This window comes from Hyla sarda, chromosome 5 (genome assembly GCF_029499605.1).
Source record: "Hyla sarda isolate aHylSar1 chromosome 5, aHylSar1.hap1, whole genome shotgun sequence".
Classification (NCBI taxonomy): domain Eukaryota; kingdom Metazoa; phylum Chordata; class Amphibia; order Anura; family Hylidae; genus Hyla; species Hyla sarda.
Window position 1 is genome coordinate 336,974,341 of NC_079193.1, and position 27,835 is coordinate 337,002,175.

The window sequence follows — 27,835 nt, forward strand, 5'->3', positions numbered from 1 at the left end:
GAATATGCTGGGTGTTGTAGTTTTGCAACAGCTGGAGGCATCCTGGTTGGGAACCACTGTCATATTAGAACTAAATCTAATTCGAATTAAAGGGGTACTCCGGTGGGGGGGAACAAAATATTCATATCTACTGGTGACAGAAAGTTATACAGATTTGTAAATTACTTCTATTTAAAAATCTTAATCCTTCCAGTACTTATCAGCTGCTGCATGCTCCGGAACAATTTATGTAGTTCTTTCCATTCTGACCAGAGTGCTCTCTGCTGCCACCTCAGGCTGTCCATGGCAGGAACTGTCCAGAGCAGGAGAGGTTTGCTATAGGAATTTGCTCCCGCTCTGGACAGTTCCTGACACGGACAACTTCCTTTGGAGCATACAGCAGCTGAGAAGGATAATGATTTTTTAAATAGAAGTACTCCGGTGGGGGGAAAACAATGTTTTCAAATCAACTGGTGCCAGAAAGTTATACAGATTTGTAAATTACTTCTATTTAAAAATCTTAATCCTTCCAGTACTTATCAGCTTCTGTATGCTTCAGAACAAGTTATGTAGTTCTTTCCATTCTGACCACAGTGCTCTCTGCTGCCACCTCAGGCTGTCCATGTCAGGAACTGTCCGGAGCAGGATAGGTTTGCTATAGGAATTTGCTCCCGCTCTGGACAGTTCCTGACATGGACAGAGGTGACGGCAGAGAGCACTGTGGTCAGACTGGAAATAACTACACACCTTCCTTTGGAGCATACAGCAGCTGATAAGTACTGGAAGGATAATGATTTTTTTTAAATAGAAGTACTCCGGTGGGGGGGGGGGGGGGGGGGGGGGAATGTTTTCAAATCAACTGGTGCCAGAAAGTTATACAGATTTGTAAATTACTTCTATTTAAAAATCTTAATCCTTCCAGTACTTATCAGCTTCTGTATGCTTCAGAACAAGTTATGTAGTTCTTTCCATTCTGACCACAGTGCTCTCTGCTGCCACCTCAGGCTGTCATTGTCAGGAACTGTCCAGAGCGGGATAGGTTTTCTATGGGGATTTGCTCCTGCTCTGGAAAGTTCCTGACATGGACAGAGGTGTCAGCAGAGAGCACTGTGGCCAGACTGGAAAGAACTGCACAACTTCCTTTGGAGCAGCTGATAAGTACTGGAAGGATTAAGATTTTTTTTAAATAGAAGTAAATTTACAAATCTGTTTAACTTTCTGGCACCAGTGGATTTGAAAACATTTGTTTACCACCCTAGTACCCCTTTAAAGCACCCAGATAGTACCCCTTTAAAACATCCAGATTTAGGGTACAGTCACATGCAGAGGATCTGCTGCAGATTTGAAGCTTTGTTCAGTTTTTTTCGTTTTATCCTGTACATGTAAATGTAGCCTTAAAGGGGAACCTCAGAACTTTTTTTTTTTGAATAGTAGGGGCCCTGGCAACTTCACCAATCAGCTGCGTGTACATACAAATAACTGAACCAGAAGCAGACATTTCCATACTTCTTGTAATGGCCATGCTGAGTGTAGTGAATAAAGCTAAGGTGCAATACCCCAATATGGCCACTACACAATGTACGGCACTGTCAGCTTCCTACTCTCTTCACTGTGTATATACAATCACCAAAGCTAACAGCAGTGGGGTGTAAGGTATTTGCACCCTCATATATCAGATATTAAGGGCCTGTACTGAGGGTAGGTCCAGGGCTGTTGCAAGGATTTTTGCCTCCTAGACGAAAGCTAATTTTGCTGCCCCTTGACCCCACCCAATGGCCAACCCCTTTTATACGCCCACCTTTACTATTGGGGTGACACACTGTAACAAACCTACTTGTCATGTAATCGCCTTACTATTGAGGTGACACACTGTAACAAACCTTGTTCTTATGTAATCTCTTTACGACTGGGGTGACACACTGTAACAAACCTCCTCCTCATGTAATCTCCTTACTAGTGTTGCTCGCGAATATTCGCAATTCGAATATTATTCGCGAATATCGCATATTCGCGAATTCGCGAATTTCGCGAATATAGCGCTATATATTCGTAATTACGAATATTCGTTTTTTTTTTTTTTTTCTTCACAGTACACATCACAGTGATCATCCCTCTCTGCTTCCAGCTTGTGTGGTGTAAAGAAGGCTGTAATACTACTGTGTGAGACTGGCGTGCGAAAATTCGCATATGCGAAAATTCGCATATGCTAATTTTCGCATATGCGAATTTCCACATATGTTAATTTTCGCATGCGCGTATTTTCGCATACGCGAAAATAAAACGAGGATATAACGAATATGCGAATATTCGCGAATATATGACGAATATTCGTCCATATATTCGCGAATATTCGCGAATTCGAATATGGCCTATGCCGCTCAACACTACTCCTTACTACTGTGGTGACACACTGTAACACACCTCCTCCTCATGTAATCTCCTTACTACTGTTGTGACACACTGTAACAAACCTCCGTCTTATGTAATCTCTAGTGTTGCTCGCGAATATTCGCAATTCGAATATTATTCGCGAATATCGTATATTCGCGAATTCGCGAATTTCGCGAATATAGCGCTATATATTCGTAATTACGAATATTCGTATTTTTTTTTTTTTTTTCTTCACAGTACACATCACAGTGATCATCCCTCTCTGCTTCCAGCTTGTGTGGTGTAAAGAAGGCTGTAATACTACTGTGCGAGACTGGCGTGCGTAAATTCGCATATGCGAATTTTCGTGTATGCTAATTTTGTATATGCTAATTTTCATATATGTTAATTTTCGCATACGCGAATTTACGCATATGCGAAATTAAAACGATATAACGAATATGCGAATATTCGCGAATATATGACGAATATTCGTCCATATATTCGCGAATATTCGCGAATTCGAATATGGCCTATGCCGCTCAACACTAGTAATCTCCTTACCACTGGGGTGACACACTGTAACAAACCTCCCCCTCATGTAATCTCCTTACTACTGAGGTGACACACTGTAACACACCTCCTCCTCATGTAATCTCCTTACTACTTGGGTGACACACTGTAACAAACCCCCTCCCATGTAATCTCCTTACTACTGGGGTGACACACTGTAACAAACTCCCTCCTCATGTAATCTCCTTACTACTGGGGTGACACACTGTAACAAACCTCCTCCTCATGCTTATCTCCTTACTACTGGGGAGACACACTGTAACAAACCTCCTTCTCATATAATCTCTTTACTACTGGGGTGACACAATGTAACAAACCTTCTCCTTGTGTAATCTCCTTACTACTGGGGTGACACACTGTAACAAACCCCCTCCTCATGTAATCTCCTTACTACTGGGGTGACACACTGTAATAAACCTTCTCCTCATGTAATCACCTTACTACTGGGGTGACACACTGTAACAAACCTCTTCCTCATGTAATCCTTACTACTGAGGTGACACACTGTAACAAACCTCCTCCTCATGTAATTGCCTTACTATTAGGGTGACACACTGTAACAAACCTCCTTCTCATATAATCTCTTTACTACTGGGGTGACACACTGTAACAAACCCCCTCATCATGTAATCTCCTTACTACTGGGGTGACACACTGTAAAAAACCTCCTCCTCATGTAATCTCCTTACTACTGGGGTGACACACTGTAACAAACCTCTTCCTCATGTAATCCTTAATACTGAGGTGACACACTGTAACAAACCTCCTCCCCATGTAATTGCCTTACTACTAGGGTGACACACTGTCACAAACCTCCTTCTCATGTAATCTCTTTACTACTGGGGTGACACACTGTAATAAACCTCCTCCTCATGTAATCTCCTTACTACTGGGGTGATACACTGTAACAACCTCCTCCTCATGTAATCTCCTTACTACTGGGGTGACACACTGTAATAACCTCCTCCTCATGTAATCTCCTTACTACTGGGGTGAAACACTGCAACAAATCTCCTCCTCATGTAATCTCCTTACTACTGGGGTGACACTCATGTAATCTCCTTACTACTGGGGTGACACACTGTAACAAACCTCCTCCTCATGTAATCTCCTTACTACTGGGGTGACACACTGTAACAAACCCCCTCCACATGTAATCCTTACTACTGGGGTGACACACTGTAACAAATCCCCTCCTCATGCAATCTCCTTACTACTGGGGTGACATACTGTAACAAACCCCCTCGTCATGTAATCTCCTTACTACTGGGGTTCCTACTGTAACAAACATACATTATAGAGATGGTGGTGCTGGCTGGGCGGGTGCTTCGGATGAGCGGGGGTGCTTTAGATGCTGGCTGGCTACTAACTTTTTGTGCAGTTGACAAAGCGGCGCCTCCCCATCCAGAGGGCGCTCTAGGCATCTGCCTATTTTTCCTATAGGCAGAACCAGCCCTGGGTAGGCCATCAATAAAATAGAAACCAGGTGAGCCCTGTGTTCCAAAACCATCATATTATTCTTAGGAAGCTGAAATCAGGGCTGCTGTATGCAGAGTCTTTCCATTTACATTGGTCTCCAAGTGACAACCAATTTGATTGCTTTCATTTTTAAAGAGGGCTGTGAAAAATTAGGCCTCTGAAAAATGAAAGAAGCAATCTCATTGGTTGCTATGGGCAACTACACCACTCTTCCTCTACACAAGTTGTGGTGGCCCAGTACGGGAGTTGTACCCCCGTACCCCTGCTGCCCTGTCAGGCAGCCTCCTTGCAGTGTCCCCTGGGCCCCCTCTACACCTGTCCCTTCATGTGCAGTGATCCCCCAACCTATGATGGCCCCAACATACAATCATTTCAACATACAATGGCATCTCAGAGGCCATCGTATGTTGAAGGAAGCATCAACATACAATGCTTTTGTATGTTGGGGCCATCGCATAAACGGCTATCCTGCAGAGCAGACTACTTCAGCTGCCGCCAGATAGCCGTTTACGGTGCCCCATGTGCTCCGGTGAGTGTCACTCACCTGTCCCCGACGTTCCGGTCTGTCCTTTTCATGCTCCGCTGCATGGCCGTCGCTCTCCTTTGTTGTCATCACGTCGCCGTGCATGCCGTCCCGTCATCCAGTAGGAGCAGCATGCGCAGCGACGTGATGATGGCGATGGAGAGCGCCGATCCAGGGCAGCGGTGATGGTCCCGAGGGGTGAGGACACCCCGGGGACGTGATGACGGCGATGGAGAGCGACGGTCCAGGGCAGCGGGGATGGTCCGGAGGGGTGAGGACACCCCGGGGACGTGATGACAGCGATGGAGAGCGCCGATCCAGGACAGTGGTGATGGTCCGGAGGGGTGGGGACACCCGAGGACGTGATGACAGCGATGGAGAGCGCCGATCCAGGGCAGCGGTGATGGTCTGGAGTGGCAGGGACACGGGAGTATAACTTTGTGTATTATTATTGCATGGATCCCTCAACATAGGATAAATTCCAGTAACGATTAGTGTTGAGCGGCATAGGCCATATTCGAATTCGCGAATATTAGCGAATATATGGACGAATATTCGTCATCTATTCGCAAATATTCGCATTTTATTTTCGCATATGCAAATATTCGCGTGTGCGAAAATTAACATATGCGAAAATTTGCATATATAAAAACCCGTACAAGCAAAAATTTGCATATGCGAAAATTCGCGCACCAGTCTCACACAGTAGTATTAGAGCCTTCTTTACACCACACAAGCTGGAAGCAGAGAGGGATGATCACTGTGATGTGTACTGTGAAAAAAAACCAAAAAAAAAAACGAATATTCGTAATTACGAATATATAGTGCTATAATCGCGAATATTCGCGAATTCGCGAAAATGCGATATTCACGAATAAAATTCGTATCGCGAATATTCGCGAGCAACACTAGTAATTTGGAACGATTTACCATAGTATGTTGAGGGGTCACTGTATATATTTTCTGCCATGTGTTATACTGTAAAATGTATATGAGTGTTATTGCTTTAAGAAATGTTAACATGTGATCACCAGTTGTCATGTAAGTGTAACCCAGGAGGTATCAGTGACCATGTGACCTAAGGGTGACCTATGGGACCCCACCAGAGTCTCCCCTATAAAAACCCTGGGAGGAGTCTCTTCTCTCTCTTTCTGCTGAGTTGCAGTGCAGTCAAGTCCTACAGTATGTCTGGAGTCCATAGGAGGCCTCAAGTCAGTCCTGCAGCCACAAGCCTTCAAGTCTACAAGTGAGCTACAGTCACAGCTTAGTCAGTCTCAAGTCAAGTCAAGTCAGTCACAGTCATCTATTGCAAGTCAGAGTGGCCTGCACCAAAATTGGCCAAATCCACTGCAAGTCACTGGACACCTCCGTGGGCCCTGGCTGAACCATATAGACTGTTCCATCTGTCACTCACTAAAGCTACCGTTGTCTGTAACTTGGCGTCGGAGTCATTATTGCCCCCGTGCCTAGTCCAGGATCCAGCGGTATACCTTCGGGTGGTATTGAGGATAAACCACGCCCTGGCATCACAAATACAAGGGGTTAATGCCATCTTCCCCTGGGGTAATTCCATCTGCCCTACATCTCACACCCCATACCGCAAAGTTTTGATAAATCTCCTGCATTATCTGCAGCCCCTCATAAAGAGTCCTTTCACTTCTATACCCATCCCTTTGTTCCTGTGGTATTCCCCTCTACCCTTTGAAATAAACATTAGCACTTTGTTCGACAACAGAAATAGAAGTGACACACACAATATTGGGCACCTGAAATAAGGAACTTTATTCTATAGCACACGATGGAGGACGTACCTTTGTTTTGCATAAGGTTAAATGCGAATATAATGGGAAAGCAAACATGATACGTCATCTATGCTGCGCTGCCACAATTGCTATGAAAATGAGGGAGGCGTATAGGGGGGAAAACTATTGTGTGGTCAGACTTGTCATACCATATGTCACGTGAAAAAAAAAAAAAACTCCACTACAACCAGGCGGTAATATGTTCTCCACAGTCGTCTTCTTCTAGTCAGATTATAATGTCACGGTCTCCTTTACCCTGCGGACATATCACATGATCAGTTGCTGTTATATAACCATAAGCCTCAGATACACATTATTCCAGCCCAGCATCGGTTTACATAACATTAACCACAAATTCTATTAACAATTCGGTGTGCCCTGCTGTGCCAAGTTCAGTAGGAGTTACATGAGGCCCGAAACTGGGGACGTATCCATAGGCATTTAAGTAACCAGCAAATGGGGACATACTTATAGGTCATATAAATAAAATCTGTGTTCTGCAATATGTTACCTCTTGGACATTTTGGAATTCTCATTCAGACCGTGTTAGAAGTATATAGTGCAGTGTTTCCCAACCAGTGTGCCACCAGCTTTTGCAAAACTACAATTCCCAGCATGCCCGGACAGCCTTCGGCTGTCCGGGCATGCTGGGAGTTGTAGTTTTGCAACAGCTGGAGGCACACTAGTTGGGAAACACTGATCAAGTGTACACACTTGAGCCGCTGTTGTGTCATTGTTCCTTGAAAATAACTACAAATGCAGAAAAAAGGCAAAAAAAATACAATAATGCTTAATGTTATGTCCTATTTAAGACCTGAGGGGGGCGGTATTTAGCACGAATGTTGGTCCTTAAAAATCATATGGTAGAACAAATACATGAATATGATGATACATTTTATTTTAGCATCCCTGTGTGAACCTGGCTTAAATTTGGTCCTTAAAGGGGTTCTCCGGTGCTTACACATCTTATCCCCTATCCAAAGGATAGGGGATAAGATGCCTGATCGGGGAAGTCCCGCAGCTGGGGATGCCTGTGATCATGCATGCGGCACCCCGATTGTAATCAGTCCCCGGAGCGTGTTCACACCCCCTCCCGTAGGCTTGCATTGAGGGGCGGAGAGTGACGTCACACGGGGGCGGAGGCGTGACGTCACACGCCGCCGGCCCTGTAGTCGTCCGTAATCAGACCCGGAGCGAACACGCTCCGGGGACTGATAACAAACAGGGTGCCGCGTGTATGATCACGGGCGTCCCCAGCGGCGGGACTCCCGCGATTAGGCATCTTATCCCCTATCCTTTGGATAGAGGATAAGATGTGTAAGCACTGGAGTACCCCTTTAAGGGCAGCTGAACCTTATTGAGTAAATTGATTGCCCATTGCTGTTCCTTTACTTGGAACTAGGAATAGAATGCATTAATTTTTTTTAACTTTAGGTAGCAGGGGGATGAACAAATTCTTATAGGAACTGAACTCGTTAGGCCTGTGTTCACATGACAGAATTTCCCAGCGGAATCCAGCGTATAAATTCTGCTTGGAAATTGCGTTGCAGCAGGGTCCCATTGTTTTCAATGTAATTCTGCCGCACACGTCAATTCTTTCTGTGGAATCTGCTTGGAAATGCATTGCCGTCTATGGAGAAGGCACATTTCCGAGCGGTCCTAGCTCTAGCGGTTTCATTGTCCAACAGAAATTTGCGGTGTGAATATAGCCTTAGAATCACAAACCTGTAAATATACTTACCTATAGTTAAAGTGTACCTGTTAATTAAACATTTTTTTTTACATGTCCTAGGGACAGCTGTCAATCCAATCCCATTTGGCCAACACCTATCTGTAATGTATGGCTAGTTTAATATTTTAAGATGCCATAAAAGACTTTTGGCCATAATATAGATGAAAAAATGTGTCCGTTTTACGCTAGTGTGAACCCAGCCTTAATGGGGTACTCCAGGGTCTGATCGGGGGTGATTGCTGCAATCTCTAGAATGGCGACTAAATCTCCCTTTTCAGGAAGCCCAGGGTGAGGATGCCCTCAAGGACATGCATTCTCTATGGAAGCGCCGAATATTGCGCTTGTGTATCTCTGGTGCTCTCATAGAGAATGCATGGAGGGAGTAAGTTGAACCTGCGTTCCTTGCACAAGAGAGTTTTGGGGGCTGATCTGGAGATCGGGGGGGGGGGGTGTCTCTGCGATCCTGTGGATTGGGGATACCTTTTACCGCACTGGAGTACTCCTTTAAAGTGATACAGTGAGTGACCCTTTTAACAAAAAGGGATTGTGTAGAGCAGTGGTTTCCAAACTGTGCACCTCCAGCTGTTGCAAACCTACATCTCCCAGCATGCCTTGGAGTTGGAGTTTTGCAGAAGCTGGAGGTCCACAGTTTGAAGACGCAGGGTCTAGAACAAATAAATATTTTTTTTTAAAACATTTTAACCATCTTATATCTATACCCAAGAGTAGCAATGATACATTTTGTGAAAGAATGTATCCATACCCATATATATATATATATTTATTTATTTATTTTTTATGGAGTTATCCAGGGTACCCAGATATCTAAAGTTGTGACAGGTTGCACTAATGGGTTAATGGGTACTTCCTGCAGCAAAAAGGCTGCTGTCACCATGCAGACGCCTTACCTGTCCTGCAGCAAATGTTATTACAAAAATAAACCTGTGACATTTCCTTTAGGTGCACGCCGAGCACCTTTACCTGCGTATACAGGTGATAGAACTGTGTACGAAATTAACCCCTTCTCCGTGCAGCTCTCCGCAGCCGACGTACCTGGGAAGGGACATAGGGACAGCACTGACCTGTGTGACTGTTCCAAAGAGGTGGAGAATGGGGAGGAGAGACCTGCGGGGCGTAGCTGTCTACCTGTCTCTCACCTTTCTGGCTGGGCTGGGAATGAAAGAAGAAGAAAAAAAAAAAAGGCAAAGGAGGGGGGGGGAGGGGTGGAAGGTAGAGAGAGGGAAAAAAAAAAAAAGAAGAATTACCAGTAGCACTTGTTCTGCCATCTCTTTCCCTTCCACACACCTTTACCTGCACAGACTTGAAAGTCCAGTTCCACCAGGGAGCTAGGGAGAACATAAAGGGAGAGTTCATTGGATCAAACATGTCACAAGAGACGGACAAGTAAGTGATCATACTGGTTTAGGATCTGGTGGCAGCGAGAAGCTGGGAAAGTTTTTCGCATTCCTCATTTTTCCCCCTTGGATGGATTTTGATACGAGCTTCTCTGCAGAGACCCTTCACAAGTCTTATTCGCAAACTTAGCCGCAACCGCGTTGCTTTAAAAAAAAAAAAAAAAAAAGTTTCTGTTACTTCTTTTTTTTTCTCTTTTCTTCTACTTTACCTGGAGAGTTTTCAGGAAGGCCTCCGAGCATAGCAAAGGGCCCAGGAAGGGAGAGGGAGAGAGATTGGCTTTTGTGTGCGAGTAACAAAAGACTTTTCTTTGGCTGTACAAACAGTCGTACTCTGTGCTCAGCGTCGGGTGGGCCATCTATTAATATGATCTGTTCACAACCCCCCCCCCCCCCCTTTTTATTATCATTATTATTATTTATTTATTTATTATTGTTTTATTTATTTTTTCGTTAAAAAGTAGAGAGAAATGAAATGCATCAGTAGAACTGACACTGTTTTTTATTTACTATTTTCTTGTATTGTTTTATTTATCTTTTATCTGTTTACGTAAATACACGTTATCTGTTTACATTGTGCATTTTGTTTTTTGCCTTGTTTTTTTTTATCATCCTTTATTGTTGTCATTCGATTGCGTTTCGTCTGCGTTTCGTTCTGTGATGAAATGCATAAGTCGACAGTAGGAAGCGACCAAGTTTTGCATTTCGTTTACCCGTGTATTATAATGTATATCAAATATGTTTATTGTACAAATGCCTTTTTGTAGTCTTTTTATTTTATTTTATTTATTTTAACTTTTTTTTTTATGCGTAAAATCCCTTCTGAGCATCCAGTAAACATATTTTGAATCGGTCCTTGTTTTGGCGTCCGGTAATTTCGGATTGTATACTGTCAGTAGATGCCTGTCGTACCATATGTTAGTTGATCTCAGACTGTCTTGTCATGGCATCTTAAAGGGGTACTCCACTGGAAAACATTTTCTTTCAAATCAACTGGTGCCAGAAAGTTAAACAGATTTGTAAATTACTTCTATTAAAAAAAATCCCCATCCTTCCAGTACTTATCAGCTGCTGTATACTACAGAGGAAGTTCTTTTCTTTTTTCGAATTTCCTTTCTGTCTGACCACAGTGCTCTCTGCTGACACCTCTGTCAATTTTAGGAACTGTCCAGAGAAGGAGCAAATCCCCATAGCAAACCTCTCTTGCTCTGGACAGTTCCTGATATAGACAGAGGTGTCAGCAGAGAGCACTTGTGGTCAGGCAGAAAGGAAATTCAAAAAGAAAATTACTTCCTGTGGAGCATACAGCAGCTGATAAGTACTGGAAGGAGTAAGATTTTTTTTAATAGAAGTAATTTACAAATCTCTTTAACTTTCTGGCACCAGTTGATTTAAAAGGAAATGTTTTCCGGTGGTTTAACCCTTTAAGTTTCTTAGTGCCAGAACAGGTGGAGAACTCTAGGGGACTGATCTGTTGCAAGACTACAACTCCCAGCATGCCCGGACAGCCGAAGGCTGTCCGGGCATGCTGGGAGTTGTAGTCTTGCAACAGCTGGAGGCACACTGGTTGGGAAAACACTGATCTAGCATGACATATGGTACCATCCATCGATCTCCAGCAACTTTTTGTGCTGGGAGATATTGGATCTGTATGGGGGTGGGGGGTGGGTTGCCCTGTCGCCCATTATTGGGAAGGTTCAGGAAGATTTGTGCTCTAAATTCTGTGCCCCAGGCAGGTAGAGATGTCTCAGGGGACAAGTTGGGACATTCAATCTCCTGAGCCTTGTCTTTCATCTCTTATTGGTTTTGTCCTTTCATGCCCTCATTTGTTATTGTTCTTAGCCTAGGAATGAAAGACGGACAGACGCATTGAATGGACACCACCTCCAAAAGTCCACAGGTGTCAAAGTGTCCCTTAAAGACTATCAGATATAAATACAATTAAAAATCTATTTTGGGGTGTTTAACTATGTAAATGAAGGTGAAGAAGTTTTCTTAAAAAAAAAAAATAAAAAAAAAAAAAAAAATGCAATTTGATTTAAAGGGGTACTCTCATGGAAAACATTTTTTTTTTAAATCAACTGGTGCCAGAAAGCTACATTACTTCTATTTCAAAAATCTTAAAAAAAAAGCTACATTACTTCTATTTCAAAAATCTTAACCCTTCCAGTCCTTATCAGCTGCTGGAAGTTCTTTTCTTTTTGAATTTCCTTTCTGTCTGACCACAGTGCTCTCTGCTGACACCTCTGTCCATTTTAGGAACTGTCCCCAGAAGGATAGGTTTACTACGGGGATTTAGGGCAATTCCTAAAATGGACAGAGGTGTCAGCAGAGAGCACTGTGGTCAGACGGAAAGGAAATGAAAAGGGGGAAAAAAGAACTTCCTCTGGGAAAATACAGCAGCTGATAAGTTACTGGAAGGGTTAATATTTTTAAATAGAAGTCATTTACAAATCTGTTTAACTTTCTGGCACCAATTGATTTTTCAAAAAAAGATGTTTTCCAGTGGAGTTTAATCCAGGGTTTGTAATTTGCAAAATCTGGTCCACCCATCGCAGCTATAAAATGCTGCAGGCATCAACATAGGACTTCTGATATGTTGCTACAAGCTGAGGCAAGTTGCACATCAACCTCTCAGGCATGACACGGGGTAGAGATAAAACTGCTTTTCAGCAATGTGTTGGTGAAGAAAATATTTGCATTTGATTTATTCTATGGAATTGCCAATTGCACAATTCTCCTTTTAAGGGGGTTGTCTTCTTTTAACCCCTTAAGGACTCAGGGTTTTTCCGTTTTTGCACTTTCATTTTTTCCTCCTGACCTTTTAAAAATCATAACCCTTTCAATTTTCTACCTAAAAATCCATATTATGGCTTATTTTTTGCGTCGCCAATTCTACTTTGCAGTGACATTAGTCATTTTACCCAAAAATGCACGGCGAAGCGGAAAAAAAAATCATTGTGCGACAAAATCGAAAAAAAAACGCCATTTTGTAACTTTTGGGGGCTTCCGTTTCTACGCAGTGCATATTTCGGTAAAAAATGACACCTTCTCATTATTCTGTAGGTCCATACGGTTAAAATGATACCCTACTTATATAGGTTTGATTTTGTCGCACTTCTGGAAAAAATCTACATGCAGGAAAATTTATATGTTTAAAAATGTCATCTTCTGACCCCTATAACTTTTTTATTTTTCCACGTACAGGGCGGTATGAGGACTAATTTTTTGCGCCGTGATCTGAAGTATTTATCGGTATGATTTTTGTTTTCATCGGACTTTTTGATCACTTTTTATTCATTTTTTAATGGTATAAAAAGTGACCAAAATACGCTTTTTTGGACTTTGGAATTTTTTTGCGCGTACGCCATTGACCGTGCGGTTTAATTAATGATATATTTTTATAGTTCGGACATTTACGCACGCGGCGATACCACATTATGTTATTTTTTTTTTTACACTGTTTTATTTTTTTTATGGGAAAAGGGGGGTGATTCAAACTTTTATTAGGGAAGGGGTTAAATGACCTTTATTAACACTTTTTTTTAAATTTTTTTTGCAGTGTTATAGGTCCCATCCGCGATCGGCGATGTGTGGTATTAGCCGCGGGTCCCGGCCATTGATGAGCGCCGGGACCGACGCGATATGATGCGGGATCGGGGCGCGATCCCGCTTCATATCGCGGGAGCCGGCGCAGGACGTAAATATACGTCCTGCGTCGTTAAGGGGTTAAAGGGGTACTCCAGTAGAAAACTTTTTTTCTTTTAATCAACTGGTGCCAGAAAGTTAAACAGATCTGTAAATTACTTGTATTTAAAAATCTTAATCCTTCCAGTACTTATCAGCTGCTGTATGCTCCAGAGGAAGTTCTTTTCTTTTTTAATTTCTTTTCTGTCTGACCACAGTGCTCTCTGCTGACACCTCTGTTCATGTCAGGAACTATACAGAGCAGGAGCAATGTTACGGTGAGTGCTCCGGTCCAGCATTCCGACCGTGAGCGATCACCTCCCCGCTCTCCCGTCCGGGCCGCGGTTTGCATTGTGGGACGCGCCCACGTGCGAATCACGACCTGCTTCTCACCTGCCTCCGCTCTGGCTTCTGCTTCCCAGAGTGCGCGCCCCCACCTCATGAAATTTAAAGGGCCAGTGCACCACTAATTGTTGCCTGGTCCTTCTGTCAAAATGATATAAGGCATCTCTGCCCTTTCCTCCCTGCCAGATCTTCAGTGCCCCAGCCTGAGATTAAGCGTTCCCTATTGTCTGTTTGCCTTTCCCGTGTATTTTGACCCTTCCGCTACATTATTTGACTACGCACCTTTGCCGCCTGCCTTGACCTTCTGCTACGTTGACTACGCCTCTGTCTCATTCTTCTGTACCTCATCTTGCCCAGTTACCTGTGTGGTTGAGTCATATCGGGGGTGGCGACCTGGGTGTCGCCTGCCTCAGCAAGCCCATTCTGCCTTGCGGCGGGCTCTGGTGAAGACCAACGGCACCTTAGACTCTTTCCCCGATACGGCTCGTGTCATCTGCTACACAGGTTAGATGATCCACATCCAGCAGCATTACAAGTAAATCCCCATAGCAAACCTCTCCTGCTCTGGACAGTTCCTGATATGGACAGAGGTGTCAGCAGAGAGCACTGTGGTCAGACAGAAAAGAAATTCAAAAAGAAAAGAACTTCCTCTGGAACATACAGCAGCTGATAAGTACTGTAAGGGTTAAGATTTTTAAATAGAAGTAATTTACAAATCTGTTTAACATTCTGGCACCAGTTGAGTTAAAAATATATATATAATAATTTCCACAGGAGTACCCCTTTAACATTTCTCTTTTTTTTTTTTTTGCCCTGAGAATCCCTCTATGGTGGTGGTAGAAGGGTCTATCTGCTGGAGTTACAGCAACCGGCTATTTTGGGGGAATCCAGCAGCAAGTGTTTACATTTCTTTACAGTGCCACCACAGGACGAATGCAGTATTACACCGGACACATAGAAATCAATAGGACGTTAGTGTGATGAATGGGGGTGTCAGGTCCTCCAGAGTGAAGGACGCTCTCTAGGTCTGGCAGTAGAGGATGATACTAAGTGGAGAACCATGCTCTAGAACAGGGTTTTATTTAAGGCCATACACTTCCCATACACATATTTTCAAGTGGTTTTGCTAAAGCGTGCATGGAAATATTGTATGATGTCAAATACCCGACACCTACTTGGTAAAATGTTGGTCTGTCATGTTGGATTTCATCACCTGTCAATTGTCTGCAATGGGAAGTGTATGGAGTTGTTGGTCTAGCATCATCTTTTTACTGGATGTGTATCACCAGGCATAGATATGAATGGCCGTTGGCTTTAAGGGCAGGCTAGGAGTTGTTAATTTGCAACATCTGGAGGTCTACAATTTGAGGACCACTGGTTTAGGGATTTTTATATCTTTTACACTAGATCTAAACAATTTGGGCAATACATAAAAATCACAATCAGTTTGCTTTAACTTTTTGAATTCTCTTACCACCAATAAAAAACAAAAAAAAAACAAATACATATTTTCCGGGTCAATCTATGTAAATCCGTGAGACATACAATACCATAAACACAAGACATATTATAATGCTATTAAATGGGTACTCCGGTGGAAAACTATTTTTTTTTTTTAAATCAACTGGTGCCAGAAAGTTAAACAGATTTGTAAATTACTTCTATTTAAAAATCTTAATCCTTCCATTACTTATCAGCTGCTTTATGCTCCAGAGGAAGTTGTTTAGTTCTTTCCAGTCTGACCACAGTGCTCTCTGCTGACACTTCTGTCCATGTCAGGAACTGTCCAGAGCAGGATAGGTTTGCTAAGGGGATTTGCTCCTGCTATGGACTGTTCCTGACATGGACAGAGGTGTCAGCAGAGAGCACTGTGGGCAGACTGGAAAGAACTAAACAACTTCCTCTGGAGCATACAGCAGCTGAAAAGTACTGGAAGGATAAACATTTTTTAATAGAAGTAATTTACAAATCTGTCTAACTTTCTGGCACCAGTTGATTTAAAAAAAAGTATCCATTAAAGGAGATGTTCGGTATGGACTATTCCTATTCTATCCTGTCTGGTCTGCAAAAAAAGTGAAAATAAACTTTCACTAACCTTCCTACGTTCCCCCGGAGCTCCGCAACAGCTGATGGGTCGGCTGGGCTGTCTGCTTCCTACTTCCTTTAGTCTGGAACGTCACAGGGCGCTTCAGCCTAACATCGGCTGAGACAGGACATCGCTGCGGCCGGTGATCGGCTAAAGCTCCATGTGACGTTCCAGGCTAAAGGAAGTAGGAAGCAGACAGCCCAGCCGACCCATCAGCTGTAGCAGAGCTTCGGGGGAATGTAGGAAGGTTAAGGAAAGTTTGCAGACTAGGCAGGATAGAATAAGAATCGTCCGTACCGAACTATTCCTTTTAAGGATTGAAAAATATGAGATCTACCAATTTGGTTTCAGACTTTTTTTTTTAACCAATAGGTGTAAACTCCATACACATCAGATTTCTACCACTTTGGTTGTTTGAAAATATTGGGCTAAAGATTTTTCCCAATAACTTACTTTCAGCCGTAGCGATAACCAGATAAAGGCATTATTCAGCTTAAGAAAAACACACAATTGCTTTCTTTCAAAAATAGCACCACACCTGTCCTCAGGTTGTGTGTGGTATTACAACTTGGCTTCATTCACTTAAATTGAGCTGAGCTGCAATACAACACACAACCTTAGGACATGGTTCTGGTTTTCTAATCCTGGAGAACCTCTTTAAGGGTGCGGTCCCACGTATCATATACGCAGCGTATTTTGCTGCATATTTTCTGCAGCTGATTTTCTACCCATTGATGTCAATGGGTAGGTAAATACACGGCAGCAAAATACGCTGCGTATACGCTACGTGGGACTGTACCCTAAAGATTTTGTCCACTTGTTAATGGGTACCAGAAAATCGAATCACAAATTGTCCCCCGGACTGTAAGGATCCTACTACATGGCCCTGGCCGCATTATAATGTGGTGAGGGTGTGATGAGGGCAGATGTTATCACCTTAGGGGCAGATGGCATTAACCCCTTGTATTCGTGATGCCAGGACACGGTTTAACCTCTTTACCACCCGAAGGTATACCGCTAGATCCTGCACTAGGCACGGGGCAAATAATGACTTTGACGCCAAGTTATGGAACAACGGCGGCTTTACTGAGGTAGACAGGTGTAAGAGTCTTGACAGCTCAGTTAGTTCCAAGAAGGGGACCAGTGACTTCAGAGACCTTCGATCTCGCTGGGACTAAGGGTACGTTCCGACCTGGCGTATTTGCTGTTTATTTGCTGCTGCGTATTTTCTAATCCATTGACTTCAATGGGAAATAAAATGCGCAAAAAAGCAAATACGCAGCACATTTCTGAGGGGTCCTTCTGCTATTTGCGGAATGTCCGCCCCTGTTTTCCGGATGGACATTCCGCACATTTTTTTGCTGTGTGAACATGACCTAATGCAGAACAGGACAGGTTCTCCAAAGAGGGAGCTACTCTATGTAGCTGCCCTCAACTCTGACCAAGTGGGGAAAGTCCGGGCAGTGAGGTGTTTACGTGTACGCCCCCATGCATGCATGCTCTACTTGGTCAAACATGCATATGCTCTGAAAGGGGAGAGGGCAGTAAATCCACATTCAACTCCATTCATCTGCCTTTAAGGTAGGGTCACAAGTGCATTTACAGTCATGCTGCGTATACACCGGCGGCAATTACAAGAGCGAGCTCCCTGCTGAGGCCGGGTAGCCACGGATTTCCCGCTGTAGACACATTGCCTGCTAGTAGCAGATGGGCAGCAGGAAATCAACCGTCACTAGCGGATACACAGAGCTACCTAGCTGCAGCAGGGAGCTCACTCTTCTGACTGCCGTCAGTACATCCGCACCGTGAAATACACTGTTGATACGCTCTATGTGACCCTACTCAAAAACTAGAGTTGGGATGTCCCCCTATACACAGAAGATTTTTGTTTGGTCCTGCCCAAATCATCAGGTTCAGTTAATATTATTCCAATGTGTGGTGAGCTTGTGGGGATGTAGGATAGGAAGGGTGTAGCTGTGCAGTGATGAAAGGGTGTTGGATTAACCCTTAACTGTTGTGACGCCAGGGTGCGGGTTCTTTCTCTCTCTCTCTATCTATCTATCTATCTATCTATATCTATATGTATATATATATATATGTATATATATATATATATATCCTGCCCCCCGTCCCAGGAACGATAGGGAGGAATAAAGGATTGTCCACAACCGAAGGTTTAGTAAACTGGAAATAACTTTACTGCAACTTCTATGCAGGTTAACAGGAGTAACAGTCTTTACAGAGGACCGGACTTAAGCTTCCTCACAGTTGGTTGGGACCTTGTAGGGAAATAAGCTCTGAGGCTTGCTTTACGCTGTTCCACTGAATTTAGGGTTTGGTTTTAGGTTCAGTAGTCACGTAGATTTAGGATTGAGTTTAGTTGAACTCATGGTTTGGTATTCGGCTGAAGTTAAAGGGGTACTCCGGTGAAAACCTTTTTCCTTTTAAATCAATTGGCTCCAGAAAGTTAAACAGATTTGTAAATTACTTCTATCATAAAAACTTAATCCTTCCTGTACTTATTAGCTGCTGAATACTACAGAGGAAATCCTTTTCGTTTTGGAATTCTCTCTGATGACATCATGAGCACAGTGCTCTTTGCTGACGTTATAATAATAAGTCTTTATTTATTGTTGTCCTTAGTGGGATTTGAACCCAAGGCCCCAGGACTTAAAGGCAGCAGTGCTAACCACTAAGCAACCATGCTTCCCTTAGCATACATCTGCTATGCACGGTTGCTAAAATGGACAGAGATGTCAGCAGAGAGAACTGTGCTCGTGATGTCATCAGTGTTCCAAAAAGAAAGGAATTTCCTCTGTAGCATTCAGGAGCTAATAAGTACTGGAAGGATTAAGATTTTTTAATAGAAGTAATTTACAAATATGTTTATCTTTCTGGCACCAGTTGATTTAAAAGAATAAAGGTTTTCACCGGAGTACCCCTTTAACAGGCTTCAGGCCTAGATTTGTCTTGTAACTTTCCACAGAGCTTCTCTCTCTGTTAGTCCGGAACCCAAGAGAGCGAGGATTGGATACAGCGCCCTTATATGGTAAGGGGGCAGGCTCATAGCTTATTGGTTCCCACCAACTGTCAGTCCTTTCACAAAGCATTGTGGTACATCATGTGACCCACTCACGTGACCTGGAAGGTCCTTAAGCTTAACCTAACAGTAGGCTTAGTAGTCATGTGACCTAAAGTCCTGGAAGTACTATACATATCTATATTATATACAAATTATACACATCAAACACATAAAATTAAAGAAGGAAGAGGTGACAAGGGGTTATCCTACTAGGAGGATCCTACCGGTACGCAGGAACTCTGACTTTGGGGACTCAGCACACAAGGTACGGTACAATGTACGGTACGGGGATACCACAAATGTATGGAGGCCTTTAGTCAGAAAATGCATCATTTCCTCAATGTCACAGGGGCAGTCAATACAGTTTTTCTATTTTAGGACCCCACTACATAGCTCCTCATTTCTTATCTTCTTTGACCCTATGGATTTAGATATTAGGATTCCACAACTATCACACTTGCAAACTTTGATAACTGAATGTTCCAACTATAGAAAATATAGAATATAGAAAAGGGACAAAGAAGGTGTATCCTTTTTCCCCCAATATTTAATCTACTAGATCAATACGGTCTTCTCATGATTCCTTGCTCCGAGTTGTGTAGGACACCTGTTCCTGAACAAGATATCTGTGTGATAGTGTATGTAAATGCTGAGATTGTTTGGTGCACCGTGAATCGTATTGATTTGGTTCAGATACCTATGAGTGGTGATTTATATGGAGAGCAGATGATGGGATTAGTAGTAAAGTGGCTATATGGACACTCGAGGGCCAGAGAAGAGAGTGATCGGGCTGCGGGTCCTGATTATTAATGTGTGTGTATATGTACTAGAACTGACATCAAGTGACTGTAAATGGAAGAAATGAGCTGAGAGTGCGAATGGTCCATTTGTTTTTACAGGTAGGAGAATTTGAGACTGAGAGACATTGAAAAGCTGTGATGACGTGGCGCTTACAGGTGTACAAACCAAACAGTGTTCTGGCAACAGTCAACACTTGTGTCATTTATATTATATTGTTTTAGAATTTTGTTATTAACAAGGACCAGCAATCCTCATTGTGCTTGGTTAAAGGGGTATTCCGGGCAAAAACATTTTAGCCCCTATCCAATGTCTGATCGAGGGAGGCCCGCTGCTGAGACCCCCCCCGCAATCTCCCTGCAGCACCCGCATTCTATGCAGAGACTGTGTCTCTAGTTTTGGAAACCTCCGGGTTTCCGGGACTGGGGACGTGACGTCACGACACACCCCCTCCATTCATGTCCCTTTGTTTCTATGAGGAGCTTTAAATGTAACTTGGCACATAAGATCAAGAGATTTGCCAGGCTTCTTTAACCCCTTGCCGCAAATGGACGTTCGTTATAGTCTTGACAGCATCATACCACAGCTAATTCCGGACATCGACAATCAGGATCAACCCTTTAGACGCGGCGATCAAACTTGATTGCCGCGTCTAAAATGAAAGTAAACATTGCCGGTTAGCTCAGTGGTGCTGTTCGGGACCGCCGCAGTGAAATCGCAGCATCCCGAACAGCTTGCAGGACCCCTACCTTCCTCCTCGCTGTCCGATCACCGAATGACTGCTCTGTGACTGAGATCCAGGCAGGAGCAGTCAAGTGACAGAAACACTGATCAATGCTATACTAGGGCATAGGACTGATCAGTGTAAGAGATCAGTGTAATGCATGTTATAGTCCCATATGGGGGCTATAACATTGCATAAAAAAGTGTAAAAAAATAAAAAGTTAAAGGGGTAGTCCACTGCTGAAAAACTTATCCCCTATCCTAAGGGGCCCGACACGATCTCCTGTACAGGGTCCTGGCTTGCTGGCTAGATAGTGGGTGTCAACTACCGCACGAAGCGGCGGCCGACACTCCCCTTCAATACAGTGCTATGGCAGAGCCGTAGATTGCTGAAGGCAGCGCACTGGCTCTGCCATAGAGTTGTATTGAGGGGGCGTGTCAGCCGCCGCTTCATGTGGTGGTCAACACGCCCCCTTCCCACGGGCTGTCGGGGACCCGTACCCCCACCCCAGTGTTCGGACCCCCCGCGATCTGAAACGTATCCATTATCCTTAGGATAGGGGATACGTTTTTCAGCACTGGATATATCCTTTAATTAATGTGATTTAATCCCTTCCCTAATAAAAGTTGAATCACCCCCCTTTTCTCATTTAAAAAAACCAAACAGTGTAAATAAAAATAAAAATATGTGGTATCGCCGCATGTGTAAATGTCCATACTATAAAAATATATCCTTAACCCCTTAAGGACTCAGCCCATTTTGGCCTTAAGGACTCAGACAATTTAATTTTTACGTTTTCATTTTTTCCTCCTCGCCTTCTAAAAATCATAACTCTTTTATATTTTCATCCACAGACTAGTATGAGGGCTTATTTTTTGCGTGACCAGTTGTCCTTTGTAATGACATCACTCATTATATCATAAAATGTATGGCGCAACCAAAAAACACTATTTTTGTGGGGAAATTAAAACGAAAAACGCAATTTTGCGAATTTTGGAAGGTTTTGTTTTCACGCCGTACAATTTATGGTAAAAATGACATGTGTTCTTTATTCTTAGGGTCAATACGATTAAAATGATACCCATTATTATATACTTTTATATTATTGTTGCGCTTAAAAAAAAATCACAAACTTTTTAACCAAATTAGTACGTTTATAATCCCTTTATTTTGATGACCTCTAACTTTTTTATTTTTCCGTATAAGTGGCGGTATGGGGGCTAATTTTTTGCGCCATGATCTGTACTTTTTTTGATACCACATTTGCATATAAAAAACTTTTAATACACTTTTTATAATTTTTTTTAATAAAATGTATAAAAAAAGTAGGAATTTTGGACTTTTTAAATTTTTTTTCGTTCACGCGGTTCACCGTACGGGATCATTAACATTTTATTTTAATAGTTCGGACATTTACGCACGCGGCGATACCAAATATGTCTATAAAAAATGTTTTTTACGCTTTTTGGGGGTAAAATAGGAAAAAACGGACGTTTTACTTTTTTATTGGGGGAGGGGATTTTTCACTTTTTTTTTACTTTTACTTTTACATTTTTTTTTACACTTGAATAGTCCCCATAGGGGACTATTCATAGCAATACCATGATTGCTAATACTGATCTGTTCTATGTATAGGACATAGAACAGATCAGTATTATCGGTCATCTTCTGCTCTGGTCTGCTCGATCACAGACCAGAGCAGGAGACGCCGGGAGCCGCACGGAGGAAGGAGAGGGGACCTCCGTGCGGCGTTATGAATGATCGGATCCCCGCAGCAGCGCTGCGGGCGATCCGATCGTTCATTTAAATCGCGAACTCCCGCAGATGCCGGGATCTGTATTGATCCCGGCACCTGAGGGGTTAATGGCGGACGCCCACGAGATCGCGGGCGTCGGCCATTGCCGGCGGGTCCCTGGCTGCGATCAGCAGCCGGGATCAGCCGCGCATGACACGGGCATCGCTCCGATGCCCGCGGTTATGCTTAGGACGTAAATGTACGTCCTGGTGCGTTAAGTACCACCTCACCAGGACGTACATTTACGTCCTGCGTCCTTAAGGGGTTAAAGGGGTATTCCAGGCCAAAACTTTTTTTTATATATTAACTGGCTCCGGAAAGTTAAACAGATTTGTAAATTACTTCTATTAAAAAATCTTTATCCTTCCAATAGTTATTAGCTTCTGAAGTTGAGTTGTTTTTTCTGTCTAACTGCTTTCTGATGACTCACATCCCGGTTCCTATGGGGATATTCTCCCATCATGCACAGCTCCCGGGACGTGACATCATCATTGAGCAGTTAGACAGAAAACTTCAGAAGCTAATAACTATTGGAAGAATTAAGATTTTTTTTAGTAGAAGTGATTTACAAATCTGTTTAACTTTCTGGCACCAGTTGATTTAAAAAAAAAAAAAAGTTTTCCACAGTAGTACCCATTTAAAGGGATTATCCACCATAAGGTGATTTTAGTATGTACCTGGCAGACAGTAATGGACATGCTTAGGAAGGATCTGCGCTTGTTTTGGGGACTAAATGGCTATGTTGTGAGATTACCATAACCCTGTGGCTAGCATTTTGTGAACTGGTATTTCCTGTCTGAATTTTTCTTTTTTGACTACAAATCCCATAATTCCATTTTCCTCCCTCCCACACATCAGCCACCCCACCCATTGAAACATAAATGAGCTGCATCCATTCAAAAGACCTGTGATTTTCAATCAGGGGGCCTACAGCTGTTGCATTAGTTGCAGATTGTTCTCTCTCTCCCAACAAGCGATCGCTCCACCCATTGAAGCAGACAGGCTCCCTGTCATCAGCTGACTAGTGAGTCAGGTCTTGGCCGCATTGCAACCTGGGAAAAATCTGAGACAACAATAATTTTGTATGCTGTTATAGTACAGACACTATATTATGAACTACACTAACTTTCCAGCCCCTGTAGCATAGTCAAATAAAAAAGAATCCTGGAATACCCCTTTAAGGCTTCTTATATTTGATATTGATATTGGAAGGTTGAGGTGAAAAACGTAAAACAATTTGTTGTAGATTTGCATTGTCTTCATTGTTGACCTACGTGAGCCCGTACGGAGCCAGTCAGACAAGATGTTGATTGTGCCATTGACTGTGTACAAACCCTCACACTCCACTGTATGTCTATTACCTCTTTTCACCCAATTGTCCTCTTTGATTTGCTCTAACCTTTCTTTTCTTAGGGTTATCTCTTTTCTTATCATGTCCAGGTTTTTGTTTTGCATTGTTGTGTACACTCATGACTTGTCCTGACTAGAACTTCCTTTACGATGATAACAGACATAGAGATTTTTTGTTGTTTAATCTCCATTTTAGTATGATATATATTTTTTCTCAGATATATCCAAGCAGATATTGTCCTTTACGGATTATTGGCACACTCCATAAACATCCTTGAGGGTCATTGTAATGTTCTAACAGAAAAGCATTAAAGGTTCATCGGATCTTAGGCATTATCTAGTCATCCACTACGTGATCAGGCTCCATCTTTCTCTACTGCAGATACAATATAGACAGACACAAGGGAGGGGCTGCTTCATGGCATGAACCTAAATGCCCCCCCCCCCCCCTTGTGGTGCTGGTCCACAACATCACCCCCTTCTATTGTTGGACTGGATTGCCATGACCTTGTTGACCATCAAAACCCTTTATCCTCCATTAGAAAAAAAAAATAGCAACATAAACCTTTCACTATTTTCCCCTCCCTTGTTTGCTATCATTAATTTTGGAGGCAGCCGCCATGCGATCGTAGTCAATGGCAAAGAACTATGGGGCCAAACTCAGCTGGACCTTCTCTTCATATGGCTCTATAGAAGCGGCATGGACAAATTCTATGATACGTAATGGCGCCTGTACACATGAGAGAAAAGAAAATCAAACCCACAGGTTTCGGCAGGATTGGACTGGTTGACTAACATACACATTTGAAGGCCTCCAAACTATGTCCTGACTAATGATGTGAAGGAAAAGAAGGATCAGGCATGAAGACATCTTACATTTCAATGCTTGATCCATTTCGTTTGCACTGAAGATAAGACCAGTTATCTAAACCTGCTTATTCCAGCAGGGCATACCAGTGGTCTAATATGAATGGGGGCGTCTAAACTCCCCTGACAGATGATGTTTAGAGACCGAGAAGGAACGGGCATATTGGATTTCAACTACCTGCTCCTTTTTGTTTGCAGAAAGATAAGCTATTGCTGGAGGAGTCTGAAAGTCCCATTCAGAACACATAACTGTTCGGCAAAATGGACCAGCAAGTGTTTAGAAGCTTTAGTAGTAAGATCTGTTGGCCAAACACATTTAGCTACACCATCTTGAAAGTGTATGGGCACCTTAAAGGGGTACTGTCAGGATCCCGATAGGTATGCAGCGAGGACACTGGTGGTGGATCCTTTGTGTCAGTGGGGTGATGACGTGGGCCGTACCAGGGGAACAGAGTCTAAGGGGTTACTGGTTTTCACCAGAGCCCGCCGCAAAGCGGGATGGACTTGCAGCGGCAGGTAACCCACAGGTCGTTCCACACGATAGCGACTCAACCCCAGCTGACGGCTGAGACAGGCACGGTACACAGGGACAAGGCAAGAGCAAGGTCGGACGTAGCAGAAAGGGCAGGCAGCAAGAGTCGTAGTCAGGGCCAACAGCAGAAGGTCTGGAAACACAGGCTTGGGAACACACTAAACGCTTTCACAGGGCACAAGGCAACAAGATCTGGCGATGACAGGAAGGGGAAGTGGGTTTTTATAAGGAAGGCACAGGTGCAGGTACTGATTGGGCCAGGCGCCAATCAATGACGCACTGGCCTTTTAAATCTCAGAGAGCCGGCGTGTGCGCGACCTAGGGAGCGGGGCCGCGCGCGCCGGGACTGAGCAGACAGAGGACGGGGCTGGTGAGGAGATTGGGATGCGACCCGTGGGCGGGCACGTCCCGCTACGCGGATCGCATCCCCGCCGGTGACACTAGTGCAGCGGGTCTGACCGGGGCGCTGCACGGAGACGAACGTCGCGAGCGCTCCGGGGAGGAGCAGGGATCCGGAGCGCTCGGCGTAACAGGTACTCTGCTGCTCAGCATTTGGAACAAACTGTTCCGAACACTGGAGCCAGCGCAAGCCAGCTGTCACGTCCCCTCCCATAGACTTGCATTGAGGGGGCGGGACATGACATCATGAGGGGGCAAGGATATGTCGTTACAAGCTCTCGGCGCCGTCTCCAGCGTTCGGAACAGTTTGTTCCAAATCCTGAGCAGCGGAGTACCCCTTTTAAGGTCTAGGTAAGTTGCTTGAGAACCATGCACATGCACAATGAAATGTGGGACAAAAGCTTTGGTTTATACATGGTACAACAGTAGGAAAAACATAATAACAATTTTGTTCTGACAAAACACATTTTATCCTCTTAGAGGCCTTTGTTTAGTTCCTGGCCATGTTTATTTGTGTTTATCCAAAATGCCAAGCTATTGCGATCCACTCAAACAATGCACAAGAAGAGACTTACATTTTTTATGTGACTGTGCTACAGGGGCTGTAAAGTTAGTGTAGTTCATAATATAGTGTCTGTACCGGTGTGTGACGGTTTTCTCACAATTCTTCTGTGATTTTCACCCCAATATTTCTTTTTATCAGCATACAAAATGACTGTTGTCTCAGATTTTTCCAAGCTTGCAATGCGGCCAAGACCTGACTCACTAGTCAGCTGATGACAGGGAGCCTGTCTGCTTCAATGGGTGGAGGGATCGCTTGGAATGATCGCTTGGTAGGCACCCTGATTGAAAACCACAGGTCTTTTGAATGGATGCAGCTCATTTAGGTTTCAATGGGTGGGGTGGCTGATGTGTGGGAAGGAGGAAAATGGAATTGTGGGATTTGTAGTCAAAAAAGAAAAACTCAAACAGGAAATAGCAGTTCACAAATGCTAGCCACAGGGTTATGGTAATCTCACAACATAGCCATTTATCCCCAAGACAAGCGCAGATCCTTCCTAAGCATGTCCATTACTGTCTGCCAGGTACGTACTAAAATCATCTTATGGTGGAGAACCCCATTTAAGAGAAGGTCATTGTTAGTTCTGAACCTGAGAGGCTCGTCTTGTCTTTACCCTTTACTACAATGGTGAATTTTAAAGCTAGAGTAAAGAAGCTGAATATAGACCATGGCCTATTATCTTTATTGCTACACAAGAAAAATATGTAATGTAATGTAAATGATAATACATGACAGTAACATGCCATTGCTTACTATAGTGGAATAATTTCTGTAATACAACAGATGTTTATCAGCCAATGGATCATTTTAACGCCATAGACTCAGCGTGGCGATGTCCTCCTGTGGCATTCTAATCCAAGTAACCACAGAAGATGCATAATGGCAGTGGCGTACACAGAAAATATAAATATGGGCCTCCTATTATGGCATCTGATTTTACCCCCAAGGAAAGAACGGTCTGGTGTATATTTACCCTTAGTTTCCATGACCCATTGGTCAATACCCCTCATTCCTTTATTTGCTGACTATGCAGTTCACTGGAGAGAGTTCTGCACAGCTTCTTACCTTTAGAAAAAGTAATGGGACCAACCAGGGCGAGGCCCTTCTCCATAGCAGTCAAGGGGTCTGCCACTATGGTGCGTACGCTCTTTCATAGAGAAGAAGGAGAAAGCTGGGAGGGTCCTGTCATACTTGTATGTCCCATTATAACCTTCAAAATGGCTGACTGTATGGCCGACTTCCTCTTCTCCGGTACAATCAGAGGAGCAGCTCTGAATCACAAACTTTTGTCCTGAGGCTGGGTTCACACATAGTATTTTGTTTAGTATTTTAAGTAAAAACCAGAAATAGGCAAAAAACACAGAAAGAGATACATATCTTTTCATTATAGTTTTTCCCTGTGTCAGTTCCATTCCTAATTTTGGCTACAATTTGTGACCAAAATGCAAATATAAACTGACCAAAATGCTGTGTGTAAACCCATCCGAACAAGAACTATCCTGAATGGAGTATGAGAATTGGGACATATATAAGCCCTTGTAATGATCTACTACTTTACAGCTTTATGTCACTCATTTCATTGTCACGTGCACCACTAACAACTAAACAAACTGGAAAATTCAACTATTTCCTTTTATACCTATGATGACGCATATTTTATTGTAGTGTATATTGAGATCTTTGAGAGTCTATGATTATAGTTGAATGGACTATAACTTGTCCAATTATTCCAGTACAA

The 27,835-nt window shown here is 43.3% G+C and overlaps 1 protein-coding gene across 3 annotated transcripts in view; it reads left to right on the top strand.

Moving 5' to 3' along the window:
- GRHL2 (grainyhead like transcription factor 2) overlaps positions 1 to 27,835 on the top strand; it is a 169,928-nt gene that overhangs the window by 35,290 nt on the left and 106,803 nt on the right. Inside the window, exon 1 of one of the 3 annotated variants that reach the window (XM_056522510.1) lies at positions 9,759 to 9,862. The exons of 1 other annotated variant lie outside the window; for it this stretch is intronic. In XM_056522510.1, the coding sequence (XP_056378485.1) occupies positions 9,843 to 9,862 (20 nt within the window). In that variant the 5' untranslated portion in view covers positions 9,759 to 9,842. Of the gene's footprint in view, positions 1 to 9,758; positions 9,863 to 19,253; positions 19,336 to 27,835 lie in introns of those variants that run through there. One more of the 3 variants, XM_056522512.1, reaches the window with a different exon arrangement.